Source organism: Neoarius graeffei, chromosome 17 (genome assembly GCF_027579695.1).
Source record: "Neoarius graeffei isolate fNeoGra1 chromosome 17, fNeoGra1.pri, whole genome shotgun sequence".
NCBI classification, from domain to species: Eukaryota; Metazoa; Chordata; class Actinopteri; order Siluriformes; family Ariidae; genus Neoarius; species Neoarius graeffei.
In genome coordinates, this window is record NC_083585.1 from 70,237,294 (window position 1) to 70,264,048 (window position 26,755).

The 26,755-nt window shown below is 45.6% G+C and overlaps 2 protein-coding genes across 4 annotated transcripts in view; both read left to right on the forward strand.

Moving 5' to 3' along the window:
* The first annotated feature begins 3,054 nt into the window (after nt 1-3,054).
* On the forward strand, nt 3,055-4,116 carry LOC132901277 (histidine-rich protein PFHRP-II-like). The gene has a single exon (XM_060943590.1). It carries the CDS (start codon nt 3,055-3,057, stop codon nt 4,114-4,116), a length of 1,062 nt encoding a protein of 353 aa, XP_060799573.1.
* A 304-nt stretch (nt 4,117-4,420) lies between these two features.
* palm1b (paralemmin 1b) overlaps nt 4,421-26,755 on the forward strand; it is a 51,197-nt gene continuing 28,862 nt past the window's right edge. Inside the window, exon 1 of one of the 3 annotated variants that reach the window (XM_060943451.1) lies at nt 4,421-4,681. The gene's annotated coding sequence lies outside the window, so the exon portion shown is untranslated. Of the gene's footprint in view, nt 4,682-6,088; nt 6,109-7,576; nt 7,607-26,755 lie in introns of those variants that run through there. The other 2 variants (XM_060943452.1, XM_060943454.1) reach the window with 2 other exon arrangements.

Sequence of the window (26,755 nt, forward strand, 5' to 3'; positions counted from 1 at the left end):
TACTCGCTCCACGTTCACAAGGACTCGGTCCACTCCCACAAGTACTCGCTCTGCACCCACAATTACTGTACCCATGCACACAAGTACTTGCTCCACTCCCACAAATACTGTACCCATGCACACAAGTACTCGCTCCACGCCCATAAGTACTGTGGCCACACCCACAAGTACTGTACCTACGCCCACAAGTACTCGCTCCACACTCTCACAAATACTCGTTCCATGCCCACAAGTGCTGCACCCACACCTACAAGTACTTGCTCCACGTTCACAAGGACTCGGTCCACTCCCACAAGTACTCGCTCTGCACCCACAATTACTGTACCCATGCCCACAAGTACTGTACCCATGCCCACAAGTACTCGCTCCACACCCACAAGTACTGTACCCATGCCCACAAGTACTCGCTCCACACCCACAAGTAATCGTTCCATGCCCACAAGTACTGTACCAACATCTACAAGTACTCACTCCACGCTCACAAGGACTTGGTCCATGCCCACAAGTACTCACTCGATGCCCACAAGGACTCATTCCACACCCAAAAGGACCCATTCCACGCCCACAAGGACTGTATCCACACCTACAAGTACTCGCTCCACGCCCACAAGTACTGTATGCATGTCCACAAGTACTCGCTCCACACCCACAAGTACTGTACCCATGCCCACAAGTACTCGCTCCACACCCACAAGTACTGTACCCATGCCCACAAGTACTTGCTCCATTCCCACAAGTGCTCGCTCCACACCTACAAGTACTCACTCTATGCCCACAAGTACAGTAACCACACCTACAAGGACTCACTCCACGCCCACAAGTACTGTAGCCATGCTCACAAGTACTGTGCCCATGCCCACATTACTCGCTCCACACCCACATTACTCACTCTACACCCACAAGTACTTGCTCCCAGCCCACAAGTACTCGCTCAACACCCACAATTACTGTAACCACACCTACAAGTACTCGCTCCACACCCACAAGTACTCATTCCATGCCCACAATTACTGTACCCATGCCCACAAATGCTCACTCTACACCCACAAGTACTCATTCCATGCCCAAAAGTACTCGTTCAACGCCCACAAGCACTGTACCCATGCCCACAATTACTCATTCCACACCCACAAGTACTGTACCTACACCTACAAGTACTCGCTCCACTCTCACAAGGACTGGTTCCATGCCCACAAGTGATCGCTCCACACCCACAAGTACTGTACCCATGCCCACAGGTACTCGCTCCACACCCACAAGTACTGTACCCATGCCTATAAGTTCTCGTTCCACACCCACAAGTACTGTACCCACACCTATCAGTACTTGCTCCACACCCACAAGTACTGTACCCACACCTACAAGGACTCACCCCATGCTCAAAATTACTCATTCCACACCCACAAGTACTCGCTCCATGCCCACAAGTACTGTACCCACGCCTACAAGTACTCGCACCACACCCACAAGTACTGTACCCATGCCCACAAGTACTCGCACCACACCCACAAGTACTGTACCCATGCCCACAAGTACTCGCACCACACCCACAAGTACTGTACCCATGCCCACAAGTACTGTAGCCATGCCCACAAGTACTCGCTCCACTCCCACAAGTACTGTAGCCACGCTCACAAATACTCGCTCCACACCCACAAGTACTGTAGCCACGCTCACAAGTACTCGCTCCACACCCACAAGTACTCACTCCACACCCACAAGTACTGTACCCATGCCCACAAGTACTTGCTCCATGCCCACAAGGTTTCCGGTTGAGAGTACATCGTGCGCGTTCTGGCTGCCGCTTCTCACCGGAGCTCTTATTTTATTTCTTTTTCTATTTTATTTTTCTTTCCTGTGTGTTTGTGTAGTTTGGTGTTTGAGTGTTTTGTCCGCCAGTTGTGGTGTAGCTCCGGACCCAGTTTGGGGCGTCGGTTCCTTCCAGGCCTTGGGTTGCTGTGGGTGATGCTTGCACTCCCAGCTGTGGACTGCAGTGAGCCTGTTGCTCAATTTACATCGTGGTTGTCCAGCGCTCTGTGCTTTAACGCTTGGCGTGATGTTCCGAGCGATGTTGCTCGGTGGCATCGCGGCGGCTGTGCAGGCGGTTTGGGACACACCAGCGCTCTGCGTGGCGGAGCTTCTTTGCTCGCTGTGTGGATCCACGGCGTGGTGTTCGAGCGATGTTGCTGACGGCGTCACGGCGGCGGTGCTGGAGATGTGGGACTTGTTTTTGTGCGCCTTTTGGTGGGACTGTGGCTGCTACACCATGGGAATTACATCCTGACCCCTACTTGGTGGACTTTTTACTTTTTATTATATTTTTTTATTTATTTATTTTTTCTTTCCTTGTCTATAACTGTAAAGCATCCTTGGGTTTTTTGAAAGGCGCTATATAAATTTATTATTATTATTATTACTGTACCCACACCTACAAGTACTTGCGCCACACCCACAATTAGTGTACCCATGCCCACAATTAGTGTACCCATGCCCACAAGTACTCGCTCCAAGCCCACAAGTACTGTACCCATGCCTACAAGTACTCACTCCACACCCACAAGTACTGTAGTCACGCCCACAAGTACTCGCTCCACTCCCACAAGTACTGTACCCACACCTACAAGTATTCACGCCATGCTCACTAGTACTTGTTCCATGCCCACAAGTACTCGATCCACACCCACAAATACTATACCCACGCCCACAAGTACTGTACGAACGCCCACAAGTATTCGTTCCATGCCCACAATTACTTTGCCCATGCCCACAAATGCTCACTCTACACCCACAAGTACTCGTTCCATGCCCACAAGTACTCACTCCACACCCACAAGTACTGTACCCATGCCTACAAGTACTCTCTCCACACCCACAAGTACTGTAGCCACGTCCACAAGTACTGTACCCACACCTACAAGTATTCATGCCATGCTCGCTAGTACTTGTTCCATGCCCACAAGTACTGTACCAACACCCACAAGTACTCGACCCACACCCACAAATACTGTACCCATGCCCACAAGTACTGTGTGAATGCCCAGAAGTACTTGATCCATGCCCACAAGTACTGCACCCACGTTCACAAGTACTCGCTCCACGCCCAAGTACTGTACCCACGCCCACAAGTACTCACTCCATGCCCACAAGTACTTCATCCACGCCCACAAGTACTTGCTCCACGCCCACAAGGACTCATTCCATGCCCACAAGGACTGTACCCACACCTACAAGTACTCGCTCCATGCCCACAAGTACTCGCTCCACACAAACAAGTACGGTACCCACGCCCACAAGTATTCACTCCACGCCCACAAGTACTGTACCCACGCCCACAAGTACTCGCTCCACCCCCACAATTACTCGCTCCACACCCACAAGTACCGTACCCATGCCCACAAGTACTTGCTCCACACCCACACGTACCGTACCCATGCCCACAAGTACTCACTCCACACCCACACGTACTGTACCCATGCCCACAAGTACTCGCTCCACACCCACAAGTACTGTACCCATGCCCACAAGTACTCACTCCATGCCCACAAGTACTGTACCCATGCCCACAAGTACTCACTCCATGCCCACAAGTACTGTACCCATGCCCACAATTACTCACTCCACACCTACAAGTACTGTACCCACACCCACAATTACTTGTTCCAAGCCCACAAGTATTCACTCCACACCCACAAGTACCCTCTTCACACCTACAAGTACTGTACCCACACCTACAAGTACTTGCCCCACACCCAGATATATTGTACCCACATCTACAAGTATTTGCTCCACACCTACAAGTACTCGTTCCATGCCCACAAGTACTGTCTCCACACTTACAAGTACTCGCACCATGTCTACAACTACTCGTCCCACGCCCACAAGTATTGTACCCACCTACAATACTCGCTCCACCCCTACAACTACTCATTCCATGCCCACAAGTATTGTACCCACACCTACAATACTCGCTCCATGCCAACAACTACTTGTTCCACTCCCACAAGTATTGTATCCATACCTACAAATATGCCTTCCATGCCCACAAGTACTGCCTCCACACCTACAAGTACTCATTCCACATCCACTTGCTCCACCCCCAAAAGATGGGTGACCTGAGGGATCTGATTGACCTGTACTGTGAATGCAGGGTGGACTGTACTGTACTGACCTGTTGTGTATCTTGTAAGATTCAGTGATGTCATTAAACCTGGACTCCGTGCTTTCAGAAGTGTAAAGGGGTTTCACTCTGACAGTGTGATTTTTCCGCAGCCACAAGTCCCAATTTGCCAATTAGGGCAGAAACAATCAATCTGGCAACCTGGCAACCCACCATCCCGCTCCAGCCGCGCGCGCGTGAGAGAGAGAGAGAGAGAGAGAGAGAGAGGGGGGGGGGGGGGGGCGGGGGGTTGGCTGGCTCGCGCTCCTGGTCGGGTTGCGCTGCTCCCCGTTAAAATCTCAGCGCGCCAGACGGAGAAAGGCGGCGCGCAGGAGGAGCTCGAGCGCTTTGATGCGGGGTTTTATTGATTTGTGCAGCGCGGCATCATCAAACAGAATTAACGGAAATAAAGAGAAAGTGCTGGAGCTGCAGTTTCACACTGATCTCCGTTCGGCGCGCGAGACTCTGAGATTCTCTTCTTTTACACCAAAATCGGACCCGAGGAAAACAAGCGCGGTGATCTGAGTGAGTGCGCACACACACACCATCACACACACCATCACATACACACCATCACATACACACCATCACATGCACACACACACCATCACACACAAGCGCGGTGATCTGAGTGAGTGCGCACACACACACACACCATCACATACACACCATCACATACACACACACCATATACACACACACACCATCACACACAAGCGCGGTGATCTGAGTGAGTGCGCACACACACACACACCATCACATACACACCATCACATACACACACACCATATACACACACACACCATCACACACAAGCGCGGTGATCTGAGTGAGTGCACACACACACCATCATACACACCATATACACACCATCATACACACCATCACACAAACAAGCGCGGTGATCTGAGTGAGTGCGCACACACACACCATATATACACACACCATCACATACACACCATCACATACACACACACCATATACACACACACACACACACCATCACACAAACAAGCGCGGTGATCTGAGTGAGTGCGCACACACACACCATCACACACACACCATATACACACACACACACACACACACACCATCACATACACACCATATACACACACCATATACACACACACACACCATCACATACACACCATATACACACACACACCATCACACACACACACCATCACATACACACCATATACACACACCATCACACACACAAGCGCGGTGATCTGAGTGAGTGCACACACACACCATCACATACACACCATATACACACACACAAGCGCGGTGATCTGAGTGAGTGCACAGTACCACACACACCATCATACACACACACACACACAATCACACAAACAAGCGCGGTGATCTGAGTGAATGCACACACACACACCATCACATACACACCATCACATACACACCATCACACAAACAAGCGCGGTGATCTGAGTGAGTGCACAGTACCACACACACACCATGCACACCATCACATACACACCATATACACCATCACACACACCATACACACACACCATATACACCATCACACACATACACACACCATCACATACACACCATCACACACATACACACCATCACACACATACACACACCATCACATACACACCATCACACACATACACACCATCACACACATACACACACCATCACGCAAACAAGCGCGGTGATCTGAGTGAATGCACACACACACACCATCACATACACACCATCACATACACACCATCACACAAACAAGCGCGGTGATCTGAGTGAGTGCACAGTACCACACACACACCATGCACACCATCACATACACACCATATACACCATACACACACACCATATACACCATCACACACATACACACACCATCACATACACACCATCACACACATACACACCATCACACACATACACACACCATCACGCAAACAAGCGCGGTGATCTGAGTGAGTGCACAGTACCACATACACACCATCATACACACACACACACACACTATATACACCATCACACACACACCGTCTTCTAGTGTGTGCGCGCGCTCTGTGTAGAGGGATCTGCAGTAACACGGTGATGTCGGTTGCGAGCGCGCGCTTATTTTTCTCCTAAAAACAACGAGCCGCAGTTTTGTTTACTGTTTGTGTGTCAGTAGTCGCGTGCGCGCCCATGGCGATGGACACGCCCATGGCGATGGACACGCCCGGGTAGGTGGGAGGCTCCAATATGGCCGTGTGCGCGCGCTTGTTGCTGTTGTCCCTGTGAGGTGAGACAGGTCGGCTCTGTTTCTCTTCCTGCTCAGGTTCGGGACTTTATTTTGGAGCTTTACACTTCAGTGCAGTTTCTTACATTAAATTTTACACAAATTAAACAGAATAATTAACTGTGAAATTAAAAAATGCAAAATATCTTTCAAAATACTGTAAGGAAAGAAATCTGCGTAAAACCTAAAGTCTGTTTCTTTTTAATAAAATATTTCATTAAATTACAACACTTTATACATTTTATATTTATTTTAAAAAGATGGTAAAAATTTATTTTTTAATGAATGCAGTCCGAATTAAAGCTACATCTGAGTGAAACTAAGTATTTTGGGGAAAAAATAATATTGACGCAATCAGAGTTTTAGTCTAGCAAATGAAAATAAACTGCTGATTTTATTTTTATGTATATTATTTTATCTCAATTTATATATTTTAACTAAAATCAGAATTTTATTAGAGGTTTAAAATATACTGATGACTAAAAAAGTAGTTGTTTACTAAACAATGTTATTAACAAGCTTTAACATTTTACTGTTTTATTATTATTATTATTATTATTATTAATTAAAATATTTATTTGATTACTGTGCCATTTAGTATTAATTTGAACAGTTAACAAACAAAAACAAAATAAAACTCTGTATTTAGCTATAATTAGCTCGCTAGGTTTTTTTTTTAGCTAGCAGCTTGACATCACATTGCGCGTGCTGTAGTGTTAACGTTAACTTTAGCTCACCTAGCTGGAGAAGTGCAGAAGTGTGTTTTAATTAGCCTTTAGTTTAGCTAAGATGATTATATTGCGTAAGTAAAAGCAGTACTGTTTGCTGGTAGTGATGTGGCTTGTGATTGGCTGATGGAGTGTAGCCCAACCTGTATAAAGGCGTGTGATTTGGGACACACCCACTGGGTAATTTATCCAGACTGAAAGATGTGTCCAGTTTGGAAAAAGGATTTTATGTTTCTCAGTTCAAACCCAAGCTGAAGTGACCACAGTAAGTTTTAGTGTGTTTATGGTGTGTTGTTATTTTTACCCCTCACCCAGATCTCTTCCTGTTTCTATCAGCGAGCCGCGACTGATAATCCACTCAACAGGCGCTGACATAAACCCGTCCTGTTCACTTCAGCCAAAATACCAGCACACTCCACGCTCACACTCCAAACTGCACTTACAACCACACTCAAGGTCAAAGCACCCACACAAATCACTGCTGCTCAATAAATCCTGGAATTTCACATCTAATTAGCCTGTTTTCCAAAACGCTAGAACACATGGACTCTGATTTCCTGATTGTGTGTGTGTGTGTGTGTGTGTGTTTAAGAAAGAAAAAAGTATAATGGCATTCATGAGCCAACCACTTTGTTCCAAACTTTCATCCTTTATCACCAGACTGCCATCTTGAGCAATCTTGTGTTTAAAAAGATTAAACTGAGCGCAAGAAGTGAATTTAAATGTAAAATGTTTCCAGATTAAATGTTTCTCCTTCTCACTGTTAGAAATATGTTGGAATATGATGATCATGTGAAATGTAAAGTTTTCTGTGTTTCAGTAAAATAAACACACAGCAGGCGCTTGGGTTTCTCTCAGGTTCCTCTCGCGTTCTCCTGCCGTCGTCCTTCAGGTTCCTCATTGCGATGCTTCACAGAAGAGAAATCTCTGCTCTGTTTATCGTACACACTGGGTAGTCTCACCTGTCCTGTAAATCCGGGAATTTTATACACACGGAGTTTTCAGTCCTGGAACACAGATATCAGAAAATGTTCTGAACCGTCTTGCAAAAGTGTAAAGTCGGACTGTTTGCACAAATAGTTTGGGATTTAGCTTTAAAATGTGCAATAAACACATGTAGCACTGTCGTTCAGTTCACGTTATTATCCCAAAGGGAAACTTGTCTTGCAGTCAGGTACACAGGATAACAAAAAAGACACACAGCAGTCACAAGAAAGAAAAATGTCAACAACAATGGACAATATACAATACAAAAAGTCATTCCATCACACCAGTCTAGGTTTCTACCAGATGGTTTTCAAAATTATTCATATACTGTAAATCAACATTGTGCAAATTAAGCAGGCGTATTGCTCCAGGAACAAAGGAATTTTTAGTCCTGTCCCATTTATAAAATGGGACTCTTAGTCTCTGTCCTGAAGGAAGAGCTTCAAATTTACAGTGAAGGGGGTGATTTTTACAGTTGAATATAGACCTCGCCTTTTGGAGGACCTGTTCCTCATAAATGACCATCAGAGATGACTGTGGGGTGCCGACCAACATAAGCCTAGGTCACAACCGGACGTCTGATTTTTTTGGCTGTGTGATTTTTGGCGTTTCCCAAATCGCTGTGTTTTTTTTGTTCATGGAGAAAGACGCGCGTTGGCCGTAAGTTTGTCTTGCAACCTGAAAAAAACGTAAGCACTCGTAGAGTTTGTTTGACATGACAAAGAACCTCTGCGGCCAGTCTACGGCTCGAAAATCAGCACATCACACGCGCGCCCTCTGTACGTTTCTTGTGTTTTTTGCATGTAGACCGGCCGTAGGAGCACATACGGCCGGTTGTGACTGAGGTTTTACCAGCCACCTTTACCGTATGGCTCAGATGATTTTTGTTCTTAACACTGATGCTTCCATACCAGACAATAAAAGAAAAAGTAAGAACAGATTTTATAAAAGATTTGTAAAACAGGGACAACATTTCCCTATCCACATTAAACAAGTTTAACTTCCTCAGGAAGTATAAGCACTGCTGTCCTTTCCTACAGACGGCTTCAGTATTTACATCAAATTTCAAATTGTTGATCATTGTGCCCAGATATTTATACTGGTCAACAAATTCGATACAACTCCCTCTGATGGAGGTCAATGGTGGAGAGCAAGATCAAATCAAATCAAGTTTATTTGTATAGCGCTTTTAACAATAAACATTGTCGCAAAGCAGCTTTACAGAAATTGAACGACTTAAAACATGAGCTAATTTTATCCCTAATCTATCCCCAATGATGAAGCCTGTGGCGACGGTGGCAAGGAAAAACTCCCTCAGACGACATGAGGAAGAAACCTCGAGAGGAACCAGACTCAAAAGGGAACCCATCCCCATTTGGGCAACAACAGACAGCCTGACTATAATATTAACAGTTTTAACAGGTATAACCCTCAACTGTCCTCATGGGGCCGTCCTTCACAGGAGCGGTGCGATAAAACTCCGACCAGACACAGGGCACCAGGATGGATCAAGCAGGTCCGAGGGGCAGAAGAGGCCAGCATCTCAATCCCAGGATCAACATGCAACTCAGAGGGACAGATTGGGGGGGGGGGAGAGAGAGAGAAAGAAAACACGTTGTTAGGTATGCCCTAAAAATGACAAGTATTAAATCTGTGTGGTAGGCTCGCAGAGACGAGAGTCTTTACATCAGGCATAACACACAACAATGGCATGTTAATATGGTAAAATATATCATGACCTGCTCTGGCTGGATGCTTGATTGGGTGATGGGAGCACACTCCTCAGCAATGATGAGATGCAGATGGGACCCTTAGGGCTGGCCAAGACAATTCAGTTACATTTCATCAGGTCTGGGACATGCGACAGAATGTCTGACGGCCGATTCCCTGCAGGCTACGATAGCCAGTCGAGGTCTCCACCCTCTCCACCAAAAGATTTCCTGTTGACTCCATGTAACTCAGAGGGACAGATTTGGGGTGTGTGGGGGGGGGAAGAAAACACAGGTGGTTAGGTATGCCCAATGTCACCTGAATAAGTAGAAACAGTATACATATTGCACCGAGTACAAGCAGGGACTCCGGCAACTAACTATGACAGCATAACTAAAAGGGGAGAGCCAGAAGGTAACACAGGCATGAGGGGCCCCGGGACATAAAGCAGCCAGCCACTACACCGTCAACAAACTCGAGTGAGCAAGCGAGTGGGGACTGACAGCATCCATACATCCCAGTTTACCAAAACACTCTGTCTGAGGACCCTCCAGATCTACTCCTTTACCTAAACACCATTAACAAAAGGCTTGACTAAACAGATATGTTTTCAGACTAGACTTAAATGCTGAGACTGTGTCTGATTCCCGAACATTACTTGGAAGGCTGTTCCATAACAGTGGGGCTTTGTAAGAAAAGGCTCTGCCCCCTAATGTAGCCTTCACTATACGAGGTACCAGCAGATACCCTGCACCTTTTGATCTAAGTAGGCGTGGCGGGTCATAGAGGAGCAGAAGTTCACTCAGGTACTGTGGTGCGAGACCATTCAGTGCTTTAAAGGTCAATAGTAGTATTTTATAATCAATACGAAATTTGATTGGGAGCCAATGCAGTGTGGATAAGACAGGCGTGATGGGGTCATATTTTCTAGTTCTAGTAAGGACTCTTGCTGCTGCATTTTGAACTAACTGGAGCTTGTTTATGCACTTATTGGAACATCCAGACAGTAAGGCATTACAATAATCCAACCTGGAGGTAACGAAAGCATGGACTAGTTTTTCTGCATCATGCAATGACATTAAATTTCTTATCTTTGCAATATTTCTGAGATGAAAGAAAGCTATCTGGGTGATGTTATCAATGTGCGTTTCGAATGAAAGACTGGGGTCAATAATCACTCCGAGGTCTTTTACTGCTGCACGTGAAGAAACAGAAAGGCCATCCAGAGTTACTGTGTAATCAGAAAACTAACTTCTAGCTGCATGTGGTCCTAGTACAAGTACTTCAGTCTTGTCAGAGTTAAGCAGAAGGAAATTAATAAGCATCCAGTGTCTAATGTCCTTAACACATTCCTCAATTCTATTAAGCTGGTGTCTCTCATCAGGTTTTGCAGAAACATACAACTGTGTGTCATCAGCATAACAGTGGAAACTAATACAATGCTTACGAATAATATCGCCCAGAGGTAACATATATATATATATATATATATATATAGATAGATAGATAGATAGATAGATAGATAGATAGATAGATAGATAGAAAAGCAGTGGACCCAAGACAGAACCTTGTGGAACACCATACTTTACCTCGGTACGTCTAGAAATGTCACCATTTATATCAACATACTGATAACGATCAGTTAGATAAGATCTGAGCCAGGAGAGGGCCATTCCCTTAACTCCCACAACATTTTCTAGTCTATCCAGAAGAATGGAATGATCAATGGTATCAAATGCTGCACTAAGGTCAAGCAACACAAGTAGCAAGACACAGCCCTGATCAGACGCCAACAGTAGGTCGTTTACTACTTTAACCAGTGCTGTCTCTGTGCTATGATGAGGTCTAAATCCTGACTGATACATTTCATGGATGTTATTCCTATGTAAATATGAGCATAACTGCTGTGCCACAGCTTTTTCAAGGATCTTGGAGATAAAGGGGAGGTTTGATATTGGCCGATAATTGGACAGCTGACAGGGATCAAGGTCAGGTTTTTTAATCAGGGGTTTGATAACTGCTAGTTTAAAGGATTTGGGTACATAGCCAATCATAAGAGAAGAATTTATTATTTTTAGAAGCGGTTCAATTACTCCAGGCATTATCTGTTTGAGTAGATGTGTCGGTAAGGGATCTAGTACGCAAGTTGAGGCTTTTGATGTAGAGATTAATGAAAGTAATTCAGTTTCTTTTAGGGGAGTAAAACATTCTAACTGATGATCTGATACAGTTATATTGTTAACTACAAGGTCACTTTCATTGTCTAACCTTAAATTAGTAGTTTGAATTTTTTGTCGGATATTCTCAATTTTGTCATAAAAAAAATTCATGAAGTCGTTGCTACTACATACTGCAGGTGTGCATGTGTCTATAGTGGACTTATTCCTGGTTAATTTTGCTACAGTATTAAATAGGAACCTAGGATTATTTTTGTTATCTTCTATTAGGGAGGAGAGATATGTTGATCTCGCAGCACTAAGAGCTTTTCTATACTTCAGGAAGCTCTCCTTCCAAGCTAATTTGAACGCTACCAATTTTGTTTGACGCCATTTACGTTCCAATTTTCGAGTGGTTTGTTTTAATGTGCTAGTGTCTTCATTATACCAGGGTGCTAATTTTTTGTCTCTGACCATTTTCCTTTTTAGAGGAGCTACATTATCTAAAGTATGGCGGAATGTTGGCTCTAAGCATTCAGTTTCCTGATCAAGTTCTGCAGGGGCTGACAGTGACCCAATCAAAGTTGACAGCTCTGGGAGATCATTTATAAAGCTCTGTGCAGTAGTTGACGTGAAAGTACGTTTAATACAGTAGCGTGGTGAGGTGCATATATTATTACTCAGACATATTTTGAATGAGATGAGACAATGATCTGAGATAACTTCAGACTGTGGAAGTATGACTATATTGTCTACGTTTAATCTGAATGTTAGTATTAGATCAAGGGTGTGACCACCATTATGGGTCGGTCCTATGACAAGATGGATTCCTTCTAAAGTCATTGACCATGTCCTTGGTCTTTGAGGTGTTCAGCTGAAGGAAAGACTCATCACACCATCTGACAGACTCCTCAGTCACTGGCCCATGCTGAGATTCATCTTTCTGCAGTAAACTGACAATAATGGTATCATCAGCAAATTTCAGGATGTGCCTATCCCTGTGCTGACAGTCATTAGTGTAGAGGATGTACAGCAAGGGGGATAGAACACAACTCTGAGGAGAGCCAGTGGAGGAGAAATGCCATTCTGATAGACAGCCATTAACCTTCACCCTCTGGGATCTGTTGGTTTAAAAGTCTATGATCCAGCCCACAAGGTTCCTGTCAAGATTAAAATTAGTTGTTAATTTCCTAGCTAAAACATGTCAAGTCAAGTTTATTTGTATAGCGCTTTTAACAGTAAACATTGTTGCAAAGCAGCTTTACAGAATTTGAACGACTTAAAACATGAGCTAATTTTATCCCTAGTCTATCCCCAATGAGCAAGCCTGTGGCGAAGGTGGCAAGGAAAAACTCCCTCAGACGACATGAGGAAGAAACCTCGAGAGGAACCAGACTCAAAAGGGAACCCATCCTCATTTGGGCAACAACAGACAACATGACAATAACATTAACAGTTTTAACATGAAGTCAATTTCGTTGATGTTATAAACTCTTCATTGATGGAAACTTGAGTGCAAAACTGTTCATGACAACTGCAGTCCTAAAGTTAGCAAGTCAGCTGTAGTCCTCAGCCATAAAAGCATTACTGTAAGAGTCCAGAGCGTCCTCCAGGTGTGACTTTCAACTGTCCTCATGGGGCCGTCCTCCACAGGAGCGATGCGATGAGACTCCAACCAGACACAGGGCACCAGGATGGATCAGGCAGGTCCGAGGAGCAGAAGAGGTTCAGCATCTCGATCCCAGGACCAACATGTAACTCAGAGGGACAGATTTTGGGGGGGAGGGAGAGAAAACACAGGTTGTTAAGTATGCCCAATGTCACCTGAATAAGTGTAGGCAACAGGTGTCAATGTCTAAAAATAACACAAGTATTAAGTCTGTGTGGTAGGCTCGCAGAGACAAGAGTCTTGACATCAGGCATAATACACAACAATGGCATGTTAATATGGTTAAAAAATGTCATGACCTGCTCTGGCTGGATGCTTGATTGGGTGATGGGAGCACACTCCTCAGCAATGAGACAGTTGGAATTCTAGATCAGAGCGAGTGCAGGCAGATGCAGATGGGACCCTTAGGGCTGGCCAAGACAATTCAGTTACATTTCACCAGGTCTGGGACATGCGACAGAATGTCTGACGGCCGATTCCCTGCAGGCTACAAGAGCCAGTCGAGGTCTCCACCCTCTCCACCAAAAGATTTCCTGTTGACTCCATGTAACTCAGAGGGACAGATTTGGGGGGAGGGGGAGAGAGAGGGAGAGAAAGCACAGGTTGTTAGGTATGCCCAATGTCACCTGAATAAGTAGGAACAGTATACATATTGTACTGAGTACAAGCAGGGACTCCGGCAACTAACTATGACAGCATAACTAAAAGGGGAGAGCCAGAAGGTAACACAGACATGAGGGAGCCCCGGGACATAAAGCAGCAGCCACTACACTGTCAACAAACTCGAGTGAGCAAGCGAGTGGGGACTGACAGCATCCATACATCCCAGTTTACCAAAACACTCTGTCTGAGGATCCTCCAGATCTACACCTTTACCTCATAAACACCATTAACACAAGGCTTGACTAAATAGATATGTTTTCAGCCTAGACTTAAACACTGAGGCTGTGTCTGATTCCTTAACACTACTTGGAAGGCTGTTCCATAACTGTGGGGCTTTGTAAGAAAAGGCTCTGCCCCCTAATGTAGCTTTCATTATACAAGGTACCAGCAGATAGCCTGCACCTTTTGATTTAAGTAGGTGTGGCGGGTCATAGAGGAGCAGAAGTTCACTCAGGTACTGTGGTGCGAGATCATTTAGTGCTTTAAAGGTCAATAGTAGTATTTTATAATCCATACGAAATTTGATTGGGAGCCAATGCAGTGTGGATAAGACAGGGGTGATGGGGTCATATTTTCTAGTTCTAGTAAGGACTCTTGTTGCTGCATTTTGAACTAACTGAGCTTGTTTATGCACTTATTGGAACATCCAGACAGTAAGGCATTACAATAATCCAACCTGGAGGGAATGAAAGCATGAACTAGTTTTTCCACATCATGTAGTGACATTAAATTTCTTATCTTAGCAATATTTCTGAGATGAAAGAAAGCTATCCGGGTAATGTTATCAATGTGAGTTTCGAATGAAAGACTGGGGTCCATAATCACTCCGAGGTCTTTTACTGCTGCACGTGAAGAAACAGAAAGGCCATCCAGAGTCACTGTGTAATCAGAAAACTAACTTCTAGCTGCATGTGGTCTGAGTACAAGTACTTCAGTCTTGTCAGAGTTAAGCAGAAGGAAATTAATAAGCATCCAGTGTCTAATGTCCTTAACACATTCCTCAATTCTATTAAGTTGGTGTCTCTCATCAGGTTTTGCAGAAACATACAACTGTGTGTCATCAGCATAACAGTGGAAACTAATACAATGTTTACGAATAATATCACCCAGAGGTAACATATATAAGGAAAAAAGCAGTGGACCCAAGACAGAACCTTGTGGAACACCAAACTTTACCTCAGTATGTCTAGAAATATCACCAATTACATCAACATACTGATAACGATCAGTTAAATAGGAGCTGAGCCAGGAGAGGGCCGTTCCCTTAACTCCCACAACATTTTCTAGTCTATCCAGAAGAATGGAATGATCAATGGTATCAAATGCTGCACTAAGGTCAAGCAACACAAGCGGTGAGACACAGCCCTGATCAGACGCCAACAGTAGGTCATTTACTACTTTATCCAGAGCTGTTTCTGTGCTATGATGAGGTCTAAATCCTGACTGATACATTTCATGAATGTTATTCCTATGTAAATATGAGCATAACTGCTGTGCCACAGCTTTTTCAAGGATCTTGGAGATAAAGGGGAGGTTTGATATTGGCCTATACCTAATTGGACAGCTGACAGGGATCAAGGTCAGGTTTCTTAATCAGGGGTTTGATAACTGCTAGTTTAAAGGATTTGGGTACGGGCAATTCCATGTAAATGTCAACCTCACCATGCAAAAATAAAGGAACATGTAATACATCAAAACCACTCCCAGAGATATCACCTAGGCCTGTATTTTACAGATGTGAATAAGTTGAACCAATTTGTCACAAGAATTGTTCCCTTCGCCTTAATACGTCAGTCTTTCTTTCTTATAATGTAAAACCCAAGCTAAAATCAACTTTGATCATGTACAATTCTATATTATTGCCACAAGCCACAGAAATGTATGCTAAAATCCACAAAACAGCAAAACAATAGCTATCCTAAATATTATTTAAGAACTTTGATAGTTTTAGCTGATATTTAGAGAGTTTTTCAAAGGGTTATGCTGGTTAAATTGCTGATTTTCTAAACATATGCCATGTCTATTTCAGACGCGTCACATCCATAACGGAATTTCGTCACATCCATAACGCTGACTTTTCCTTCCAAAACTCTGCATGAAATATAAAATATTTTAAACAAAGATTTTTTAATATTCACCTTGGACCCCTCTATCAAATGGATATCTCCATTTCGACATTAGGTTTACAATTTCACAGAGTTTGATAAAAATGTACAGTCACCCAAGAAAAGTGATACTTTTTCTGTCACGTCCATAACGCATCTTTTATTGGCATTTTCTGGCATGCCCTAGATGTACTATGGGAATTGTTCTTGTTCTATCACTTCTCCAGTATGGTACAGCCTTAAAATATGCAACACCTGTTTAAATACTGGGAGACAATAAAACATGCACTGGGTCATTTGTTGCCATTTTGAGTTCAAGTGTCACGTCCATAATGCTGGAATTGCTCGTACATAGCCAATCGTGAGAGAAAAATTTATTATTTTTAGAAGCGGTTCAATTACTTCAGGTATTATCTGTTTGAATCGACGTGTAGGTAAGGGATCTAGTACGCAAGTTGAGGCTTTTGATGCCGAGATTAATGAATGTAATTCAGTTTCTCTAAGGGGAGTAAAACATTCTAATTGATGATCTGATACAGTTATATTGTTAACTACAGGGTCACTTACATTGTCTGACCTTAAATTAGTAGTTTGAATTTTTTGTCGGATATTCTCAAATTTTTTAATTAAAAAAAATTCATGAAGTCGTTGCTACTACATACTGCAGGTGTGCATGTGTCTATAGTGGACTTATTCCTGGTTAATTTTGCTACAGTATTAAATAGGAATCTAGGATTATTTTTGTTATCTTCTATTAGGGAGGAGAGATATGTTGATCTAGCAGCACTAAGAGATTTTCTATACTTCAGGAAGCTCTCCTTCCACGCTAATTTGAACACTACCAATTTTGTTTGATGCCATTTACGTTCCAATTTTTGAGTGGTCTGTTTTAACGTGCGAGTGTGATCATTATACCAGGGTGCTAATTTTTTGTCTCTGACCATTTTCCTTTTAAGAGGAGTTACATTATCTAAGGTATACCGGAATGTTGACTCTAAGCATTCAGAATCAGAAGCACTTTATTGCCAGGTATGTTACACACACGAGGAATTTGACTCTGGTTCGACTTAGCTGTCATAGTACAGACAGAAAGAAAGTATAGAAAAAAAAAACACACACACAGAGTCTCACTGCAGTGAACTCCAGGGGGAGAATCACGTTTCTACAGCGACAGCCTTGAAGGCAGTGCTGGCTGGGAGAGCCAAGATAAGATTGGAATTTGTTTAGACTTAAGATGGGTAGACATGTCCTTTTTTGCTTAACCCACTTGTCCATTCTGGCCACCAAAATGATCCATTTCTCTTTGCAAAGCCATCAACTTCTCCATGATGTTATCAATGTTGTGACTCAAGTTCTGAACAGCCACAGTCTGAGTGCCGACAGCTCTGCCCTCCGCCTCAATCATGTCGGGCAGCTTTGTGGGGCTTTGAACAGCTGCCACCGTTATCTGATTTCCTTGATACACCAGGGCAATGCCAAGTCCAATCAGCAAAAATCCTGTGATCATGGTTCCGAATAGGTAAATATCCTCAATGTCCTCCACGGAAAGACTCGCCAAGCACACCACACACCACTTCTCCCAGGCATCCATGGTGTATCCGGCTGCAAACGTTCCAGCAGGACAGGCAGGTTCCCCTGAACCCCGAACCCAGACTTCTCGTCGAGAAGATTGTGTCAATTGTGTGAAGTGACCAGTTGATCAAATCCATAATTTCAATTTGGAGAACAGTGCAGGAAGGGTCTCTCTGACAAGACGAGTCTGCAGGAGAGAGGCTTGTCAGGAAGGGAGAGGCTGAGAGATGAGAGGAAAAAACACCCACACATTTCGCTCCTATCAGGACCGGAATGTGTAGGCATTTAAAAAAAACCTCAGCACAGCATTCCGTGAAGCACGGAGAAGAATTAACACAACAATTACACAAAAACATAGAAAGTACGAGAGAGCAAAGTCCCGTGGCAGCCGTCTGCGGCGCCATCTTGGATTGGAAAAAAAAAATGGTTGTTGATTCAGTTGCCTGATCAAGTTCTGCGGGGGCTAACAGTGACCCAATCAAAGTTGATAACTCTGGGAGATCATTTATAAAGCTCTGTGCAGTAGTTGACGCGAATGTACGTTTAATACAGTAGCGTGGTGAGGTGCCTATATTATTACTCATAGTTTGAATGATCTGAGATAACTTCAGACTGTGGAAGTATGACTATATTGTCTACGTTTAACCTGAATGTTAGTTTTAGATCGAGGGTGTGACCACCATTATGGGTCGGTCCTATGACATTCTGATTAATCCCTACTGAATCTAAAATGGACACAAACGCTGTTTTCAAAGGGTCTTCTGGGTTATCGAAGTGAATATTAAACTCTCCGACAACTAAAGCTTTATCTAAGGAAATAACCAGATCTGAGAGAAAATCTGCAAATTCAGAATATGGCCCCGGGGGCCTGTAAATAATAAGTAACGGAATTAACTGGGTAGACTTATTTTTCGAGGCTACATACATTATATGAGTATGAAGAACTTCAAATGTATTAAATTTATAACCAGGTTTTTGTGTTACACCTAGATAATCATTATAAATAACCGCGACGCCTCCTCCTCTGCCAGTTAGACCAGGCTGGTGTATATAACTGTATCCAGGAGGACTCGCTTCATTTAATGCTATATATTCATTTGGCTTAATCCATGTTTCTGTTAAACACAGTACATTAAACTCCTGATCAGTAATGAGTTCATTAACCATTAGCACTTTAGATGTAAGAGATCTAATATTTAATAGCCCCACCTTTAGATCAAAGGTGCTGGCAGCAGCTGTACAGTCAGTATGATCTAATTTTATATTGATTAGGTTACTGGAGCAAACTCTCTGAAAATTTCTACCTTTTTGTTTAGCCCGGGGAACAGACACAGTCTCAATGTAGTGGACCCTGAGTGACGACTCTGTGCAGCTAGCAGACAGTCGGTTTAGCCTGTCCGTCTGCTCCCTGGCCTTGGCTCTGGATTGTCAGGAATTAACTGGGCCTGTTCTGAGTCTATGACCTATGCTCCAGGAAATGAGAGCAGCACCTTCCCGAGTGGGCGGTATGGTGGTGTAGTGGTTAGCGCTGTCGCCTCACAGCAAGAAGGTCCGGGTTCGAGCCCCGTGGCTGGCGAGGGCCTTTCTGTGCGGAGTTTGCATGTTCTCCCCGTGTCCGTGTGGGTTTCCTCCGGGTGCTCTGGTTTCCCCCACAGTCCAAAGACATGCAGGTTAGGTTAACTGGTGACTCTAAATTGACCGTAGGTGTGAATGTGAGTGTGAATGGTTGTCTGTGTCTATGTGTCAGCCCTGTGATAACCTGGCGACTTGTCCAGGGTGTACCCCGCCTTTTGCCCATGATCAGCTGGGATAGGCTCCAGCTTGCCTGCGACCCTGTAGAACAGGATAAAGCGGCTAGAGATGATGAGATGAGACCTTCCCGAGTGGGATGGATACCGTCCCGCCCTAACAGGCCAGCAGTGCCCTCAAAATTAGCCCAATCATCTGTAAAGTCCACACTGTTTTCAGAGCACCACCTGGACAGCCAGCAGTTCAGCGACCATAACCTGCTGTAAGCTACATCGCCACGCCGCATTGGGATGGGGCCAGAGCATACTACAGCATCGGACATCGCCTTCGCTAATTTAAACACCTCTACAAAGTTACTCTTAGTAACCTCAGACTGACGAAGGCATATATCATTAGCTCCTGCATGGATAACTATCTTTGAGAACCTGCTTGCCTAGGACCCTAAGATTACCTGCTATGTCCGGCGCCCTGGCTCCCGGTATACACCTGACTAAAGCTGCTGGTGCCCCTAAAGGCTGAGCTAATTTCATGTGCCGTATGATAGAGTCCCCTATAACCAGAGTTCTTACAGGTTTCTCAGTGGGTGCGTCACTAAGGAGAGCAAACCTGTTCGACATGTGAAGCGGAGAGGAGTGGTGCTCCCGTGGGCGAGCCTCAGCGGTAGCTTTGGCTCTACGCTTATGTCGCCGAGTCATCACCCATTCGCCCCGCTGTAAGGGCTCTAATGCCGGAGTTGGGGGATTACTAACTCCACCATCCAGACTTTCCCCTACAGAAACTACACTGTTTTCACGCTCATTGGCCTTCTCTAAAGCCTGGACACGCGCTTCTAACACTGTAATCTTCTCTGTCAGAGAGCTAACTAATCTGCACTCATCACAAATAAAGCTATCACTAGCGACGGAGAAAGAATGACTAAACATTCTGCACTCAGCACACTGAGCAAGCTGAAGATGTGCCATGATGAAAAGATTCACATACCTTAATCGAAGATCTGTTGATATTAAAGCAGATCCGATGTAGATGGCCTCCGCTTGTGGTCTTTACACAGGAGGGGAGAGAAAAAAAAAGAAAGCTTCCCATCTCGGTGTTCTTCCGAAAAGAGAGCAAAAAAAACGGAAAAAGGAAAGCGAAAGTGGAGAGTGGCTGGACAGTATTAAAAGCAGGCTGGATAGTATTAAAAGCAGATGAAGAGTCCAAAAATAAGAGCCTGGCATGTGTACCAGGACCTTCCAAGTGGTCATACAGAAGGTTGAGTAATGCAATTTGGGCATCCTCAACTTCTATCCCAGGCCTATATGCAAACTGCATGGGATCCAGGGCCTCACCCACCCTTACCAACAGTACCCATTTCTCCAGCCTTTCAAATGACTTCATGACCAGTGAGGTCACTGCCACTGGCCTGAAGTCATTTAAATTCTTAGAAGTGTTGTTTTTTGGCACTGGGACAATGATGAACTCCTTTCATATTTTTGGAACCCTTCTCTGTTCCAGAGACATTCTGAAAATGTACTTCAGCAGTCTCCCAGTAATCCCATCTGGCCCTGGGCTCTTATTAGCTCACCCGCTACGGAGTAAGCGGGGTGAGGTATTGTTTTCGGTCTTTTTGTTTTTGTTAACGATATTACGTTAAAATGGCTGGATCAATCTTCATGAAACTTTCAGGATAGATAGTCATTGGTCTCAAATAGAACCTCCAACATTTTGAGGGTCATCCAGTCAAGGTCACCAAAAAAGTCAAAATCGTTTTTGTTGTGGCTACTGCCTCATATAGAGGCACTCGCCACTATGCCATCATGTTGTAAGAATGTAAGAGTGTAACAGTCGCGCGCTGCGCATTTGCATACACATGTTCCTATTAAAATGGCTGGTGAGTGTATACAATTCGGTTCACCGTTCGAAATAAATGGACTAGACTAAAGAAATCGCTTTCAGACATGTTTATGCTTATTACAGAGGGAAAGTGCGTTCCACTGAGCTCTAGCACCAAGCCATTTCCGGGAAATAAGAGTTTGGGTCATGGCAACAATGTGCGTATGTCAGCCTCGGTTCGGAGGTTTCAGTTTCGAAAACTGTAAGAGTAGAATAATATAAAGAACAGACACTTGGTATATTTTACTTCTGTGATTTTTAAATTGTTCATTTTTGGATTACACTTCATTTTTGGTGATGATGATGTTTGGTAGTGATGATTTTGTAATGATGGTGAGGGTGGGGTGTATGGGGTGTCAAGTGCCCCTTTTCCACCAAAGCAGTTCCAGGGCTGGTTTGGGGCCAGTGCTTAGTTTGGAACCGGGTTTTCTGTTTCCACTGACAAAGAACTGGCTCTGGGGCCAGAAAAACCAGTTCCAGGCTAGCACCAACTCTCTGCTGGGCCAGAGGAAAGAACCGCTTACGTCAGCAGGGGGCGGAGTTGTTAAGACCAACAACAATAACAAGACCACGAAAGATCACCATTTTTAAGCGACGAGAAGCAGCAGCTGTACAAACGCGAAGTCATCCATTATTATTGTTGTTGTTGTTGCTGCTGCTGCTTCTTCTGTGTTGTTTTTGCTTCGATATTCGCGCCAAGGTTTATGCAAACGTAGCGACGTAACTGACGTATACAACGACATAACTGACATATACAGCGACGTAATGACGTGGCTTCTCTTAGCACCGCGAGCTATGGAAAAGCAAACTGGTTCTCAGCTGGCTCGCAAGTTGAACAAGTTGTGAACCAGCACTGGCCCCGAACCAGCCCTGAAACTGATTTGGTGGAAAAGGGGTAAAGGAGGGTTGGTGCCCTCTGTAGGGGGGGCTTGCCATGTCTTTTTCAAGACAGCTCATCCTGCATTTGTTCCCACTTGGCACTCAACTCCCACCTGTGGCTCCACAAAACTGTAGCATGCGCAGCGGCCACACCCTGGTAACCGCTTTGGCAGGCGGGCTGAACCAGGTGAGGGGAGCCGGTCGGATCTCAAACCCTCAGGTGAGTTTAACAGGGTATGCCTACCCAAGCATGTGAAGACTAGAGTCGGCGGAGTGAGTGGATGAGGTCATCTTTGTCCCAACGGTCATGAAGGCATCGACAGCAAGCGCCGTGGAGCGTCAAGAGCATGACAAGGCACTAGAGACGTCGTGGTCATCCACTGCAGCTGACGAAGTTCCTGGTTGTGACGGTTTCTCCGTACCACTGAATCCTGGCTTCTGAGGCCGAGAGAGTGGGATCTCCTCTGTGTATCGACTTTCCCACTTTAAACTCCTCCCACACAGGTGTTCCCTCTTAATTCCAACCTTTTGCCCCTCTATAAAGTCCTGCTGCGATGGGGAACGGCGAAGCAACAGGTGGAGGTGACCACTGGCAGTTGTAGTTCAGACCATGCACATAGGCAGCCTGACAGCAAGACTCGCTCTCCTTCTGACCCCGGGACAACAGTGGAGTTTGGCGTTCCCCCAGGCGACTGAGCAGCCTCTTCAGGACAGCTCTGCTCACCCTCATATGAGGGAGGGGACTAGAAAAGGTGTCCCAACCAAATGCTTGTCTCATCCAACTGGCCAGCAAACCGTGGCTGGCAGTTCTACCCCTCAAGCGGTCAAAACCAGAGAAAGAAGAAACTGATTCTCGGTGTGTGGAACGTACACATTCTCATGGATGGAAAGGCCTCTTCAAGGCCCAAGAGAAGAACAGCCCTCATTGCAAGGGAACTGGCCCGCTACCGCATTGACATTGTGGTCCTCAGTGAAACCAGACTAGCCGAAGAAGGATCTGTTACTCTGTTGCTGAACTAAAAGGTGGCTACACCTTCTTCTGGAAAGGCAAGGCCAAAGATGAAGGAAGAATTCATGGAGTAGGACTGGCCATCAAAACATCGCTCCTCAAGCAATTACTTGACCTACCAATGTCAGTGAATGAACGTCTGATGAAACTTCGTTTCCCCCTCAACCATACTCGGCACGTTACCTTCATCAGCACATACGCCCCCACTCTTACCAGCAGCGATGAAGTGAAGGAAGCCTTCTATGAAGACCTCGATGCCCTTGTGAAGGACACCCCTTCCAGCGACAAACGCATCCTATTAGGTGACTTCAATGCCAGAGTCGGAGCAGACTGCAGAAATTGGAAAGGCATGCTAGGACCACACGGCACAGGAAAACTAAACTCCAACGGTCTGATGCTCCTTAGTCTTTGTGCAGAGTACCACCTGACCATCACAAACCCACTGTTCTGGCAAGCAGACAAACACAAGACAACATGGATGCACCCAAGATCCAAGCAATGGAATCTGATAGACTTTGCCATATGCTGCCAGAGAGACATCCATGATGTCAGGATCACCAAAGCCATGTGCAGAGCTGAGTGCTGGACGGACCATCGTCTAGTCAGGTCCATCCTGTCCCTACACATAGCCTCAACACACCGAAAGTCATCAGGCTAGCATTCAACATTGCCAAGCTCGAACAACAGTGGCAACACAGTGAGTTTGCGGAGGACCTGGATGACTGACTGACTGCCCATGGACCTTTGACCGGCTGCCCAACACAAAAGTGGGAGCAGTTCAGATCACTGGTGACAGTCAGCAAAGACCACCATCGGCCCCAGGAAACGAGTGCACCAGGACTGGTTCGATGAGAACGATGAAGACATGAGAAAACTCTTAGCTGACAAGCAGAAGGCCTTCCTTGAGTGACAGAACGACACCTCCTCCATCTCAAAGCGTGATCGGTTCAAACACCTCCAGAAGCAGGCCCAAGCAGCACTGCATAAAATGCAGGGTGAGTGGTGGGAGAAGAAGCCAGATGAAATCCAAAGATACGCCAACGCGCAGAACTCCAAAATGCTCTTCAGCACCATCAAGGAAGTCTATGGACCTGCCAAGCCATGTACCATCCCACTCCTGTCAGCAGATGGCTCAACCTTGCTGAAGGAGAAGAGCAGCATCAACTCGCGATGAAGAGAGCATTTCAGTAACCTGCTCAACAGGCCTTCCACTGTAGACCCCTCTGCCCTTGATCTGATCCCACGAAAACCCACTGTTCATGATCTCGACCTCCTCCTCCCCCCACAATGGATGAAGTCTTGAAGGCGATCAGACAGACCAGCTCGGGGAAAGCGCCCGGGATGGACAGAGAGAAGAGATCTTCAAATCCGCCGGTCCCATGGCCCTAGAAGCCTTCCACTCACTCCTCACCAGCATCTGGGAAGAAGACGACCTGCCCAAAGACTTTAGGGATGCCACGGTCATCTCCCTGTTTAAGAATAAGGGCAGCAAGACTGATTGCGGCAACTACTGGGGCATCTCCCTCCTCTCCATTGCTGGGAAGGTCCTGGCTCGGGTCATCCTCAACCACCTGATCACCAACATCTCAGAAGGAAACCTGCCTGAGACGCAGTGTGGATTCTGCCCAAACCACAGCACCATAGGCATGATATTCACCGTCCACCAGGTACAGGAGAAATGCCTCAAGCAGAATATGGACCTGTATGCAGTCTTTATAAACCTGACAAAGGCCTTCAACACGGTGAACAGGGAGGCCCTCTGGATCATCCTGTTCCAAGCTCAGATGCCCAGAGAAGTTTGTGAACCTCATACGTCAGTTCCAGGACGATATGACCGGGCAGGTTCTCTCAGGCGGAGAGGTATCGGAGCTGTTCGACATCAGCAATGGCGTCAAGCAGGGGTGCGTGCTGGCCCTAGTCCTCTTCAGCCTGTTTTTCGCCTGCGTACTCAGCCATGCCGTCAGGGACCTGGACCTCGGGGTGTACCTGCAATACAGGCTCGACGGATCCATGTTCAACCTCCGCCAACTGAGCGCTAAGACCAAGACTGTGAAGAAGATTGTCCTGGAAGCTCTGTTGATGCTGATGACCGTGCCCTCATGGCCCACAAGGAGTCTGACCTCCAGCTCATCATAAACAAGTTCACAGAAGCCTCCCGTCTCTTTGGTCTCACCATCAGCCTCAGCAAGACAGAGGTCCTGTTCCAACCAGCGCCTGCCTTCACCTCCCTTCCGTCTCCATCGAGGGAGCCCAACTGAAGTATGAAGGATGAGTTTAAGTATCTTGGCAGCACCATCAGCAATGATGGCAGCCTGAATAAAGAGATCAGCGCCAGGATCTGCAAGGCCAACCAAGCACTTGGTCACCTCTGTGCACACATCCTGAAGCTCTCCACCAAGCTTAAGGTATACAGGGCAGTGGTCCTCACCAGCCTCCTCTATGGATGTAAGTCATAGACCCTGTACAGACAACACCTTAAGCAGCTAGAGCGTTTCCACATGTGCAGCCTCAGGTCCATTCTGAACATTTGCTGGCAGGACCGGGTTACAAACCTCGAAGTCCTTGACCGAGCCGAGTCCACCAGCATCGAAGCCATGATCTTGAAAAACCAACTCCGATGGGTAGGACATGTTGTTTGAATGGAAGATCATCGGCTACCCAAACAGCTGCTGTTTGTCGAACTGTGCTCAGGCAAGCGAAACCAAGGCAGGCCAGGAAAATGCTACAAAGACTGTGTAAAGGCCAACCTTGCACATGCTGGAATCGCCCCAAAACAGCTAGAACAACAAGCGCTAGACAGATCAAAATGGCGCACACTAACACGGCAAGCCCAGCTCAACTTTGAAGAAAAAAGACGGGAAGACATCACCAACACAAGAACAAGAAGAAAGAAGGCCTCAATTGCGGAGCCGAACGACCCTGGACAGTTCCTCTGCTCTCACTGTCCCCTCACCTGCCATCTCCAAGCCCACAGCAGAAGTAGTCAACCATAAGAGGACAACGTCCTCGTCGGACCGACGGACAACCAAGAGATGGTGAGGGTGGTGCTGGTGGTTGTGAGGATAGTGGTGGTGCTGGTAATGGTGGTGGTGGTGGTGGTGATGACAATGATCACTGCTTACCTCATGGATTTATGGTTCGTTGGGGACTTATGGTGGTGATGATGGTTATGATGCTGATGGCAGTGGTGGTGGCTGTGGAGTTGATGGTCATGGTGATAATTGTGATGTTAGT

Bases quoted from the DNA above. Each gene is read 5' to 3' on its own strand.
- LOC132901277 (XM_060943590.1), top strand. From the start codon at position 3,055: ATGCCCACAAGTACTGCACCCACGTTCACAAGTACTCGCTCCACGCCC.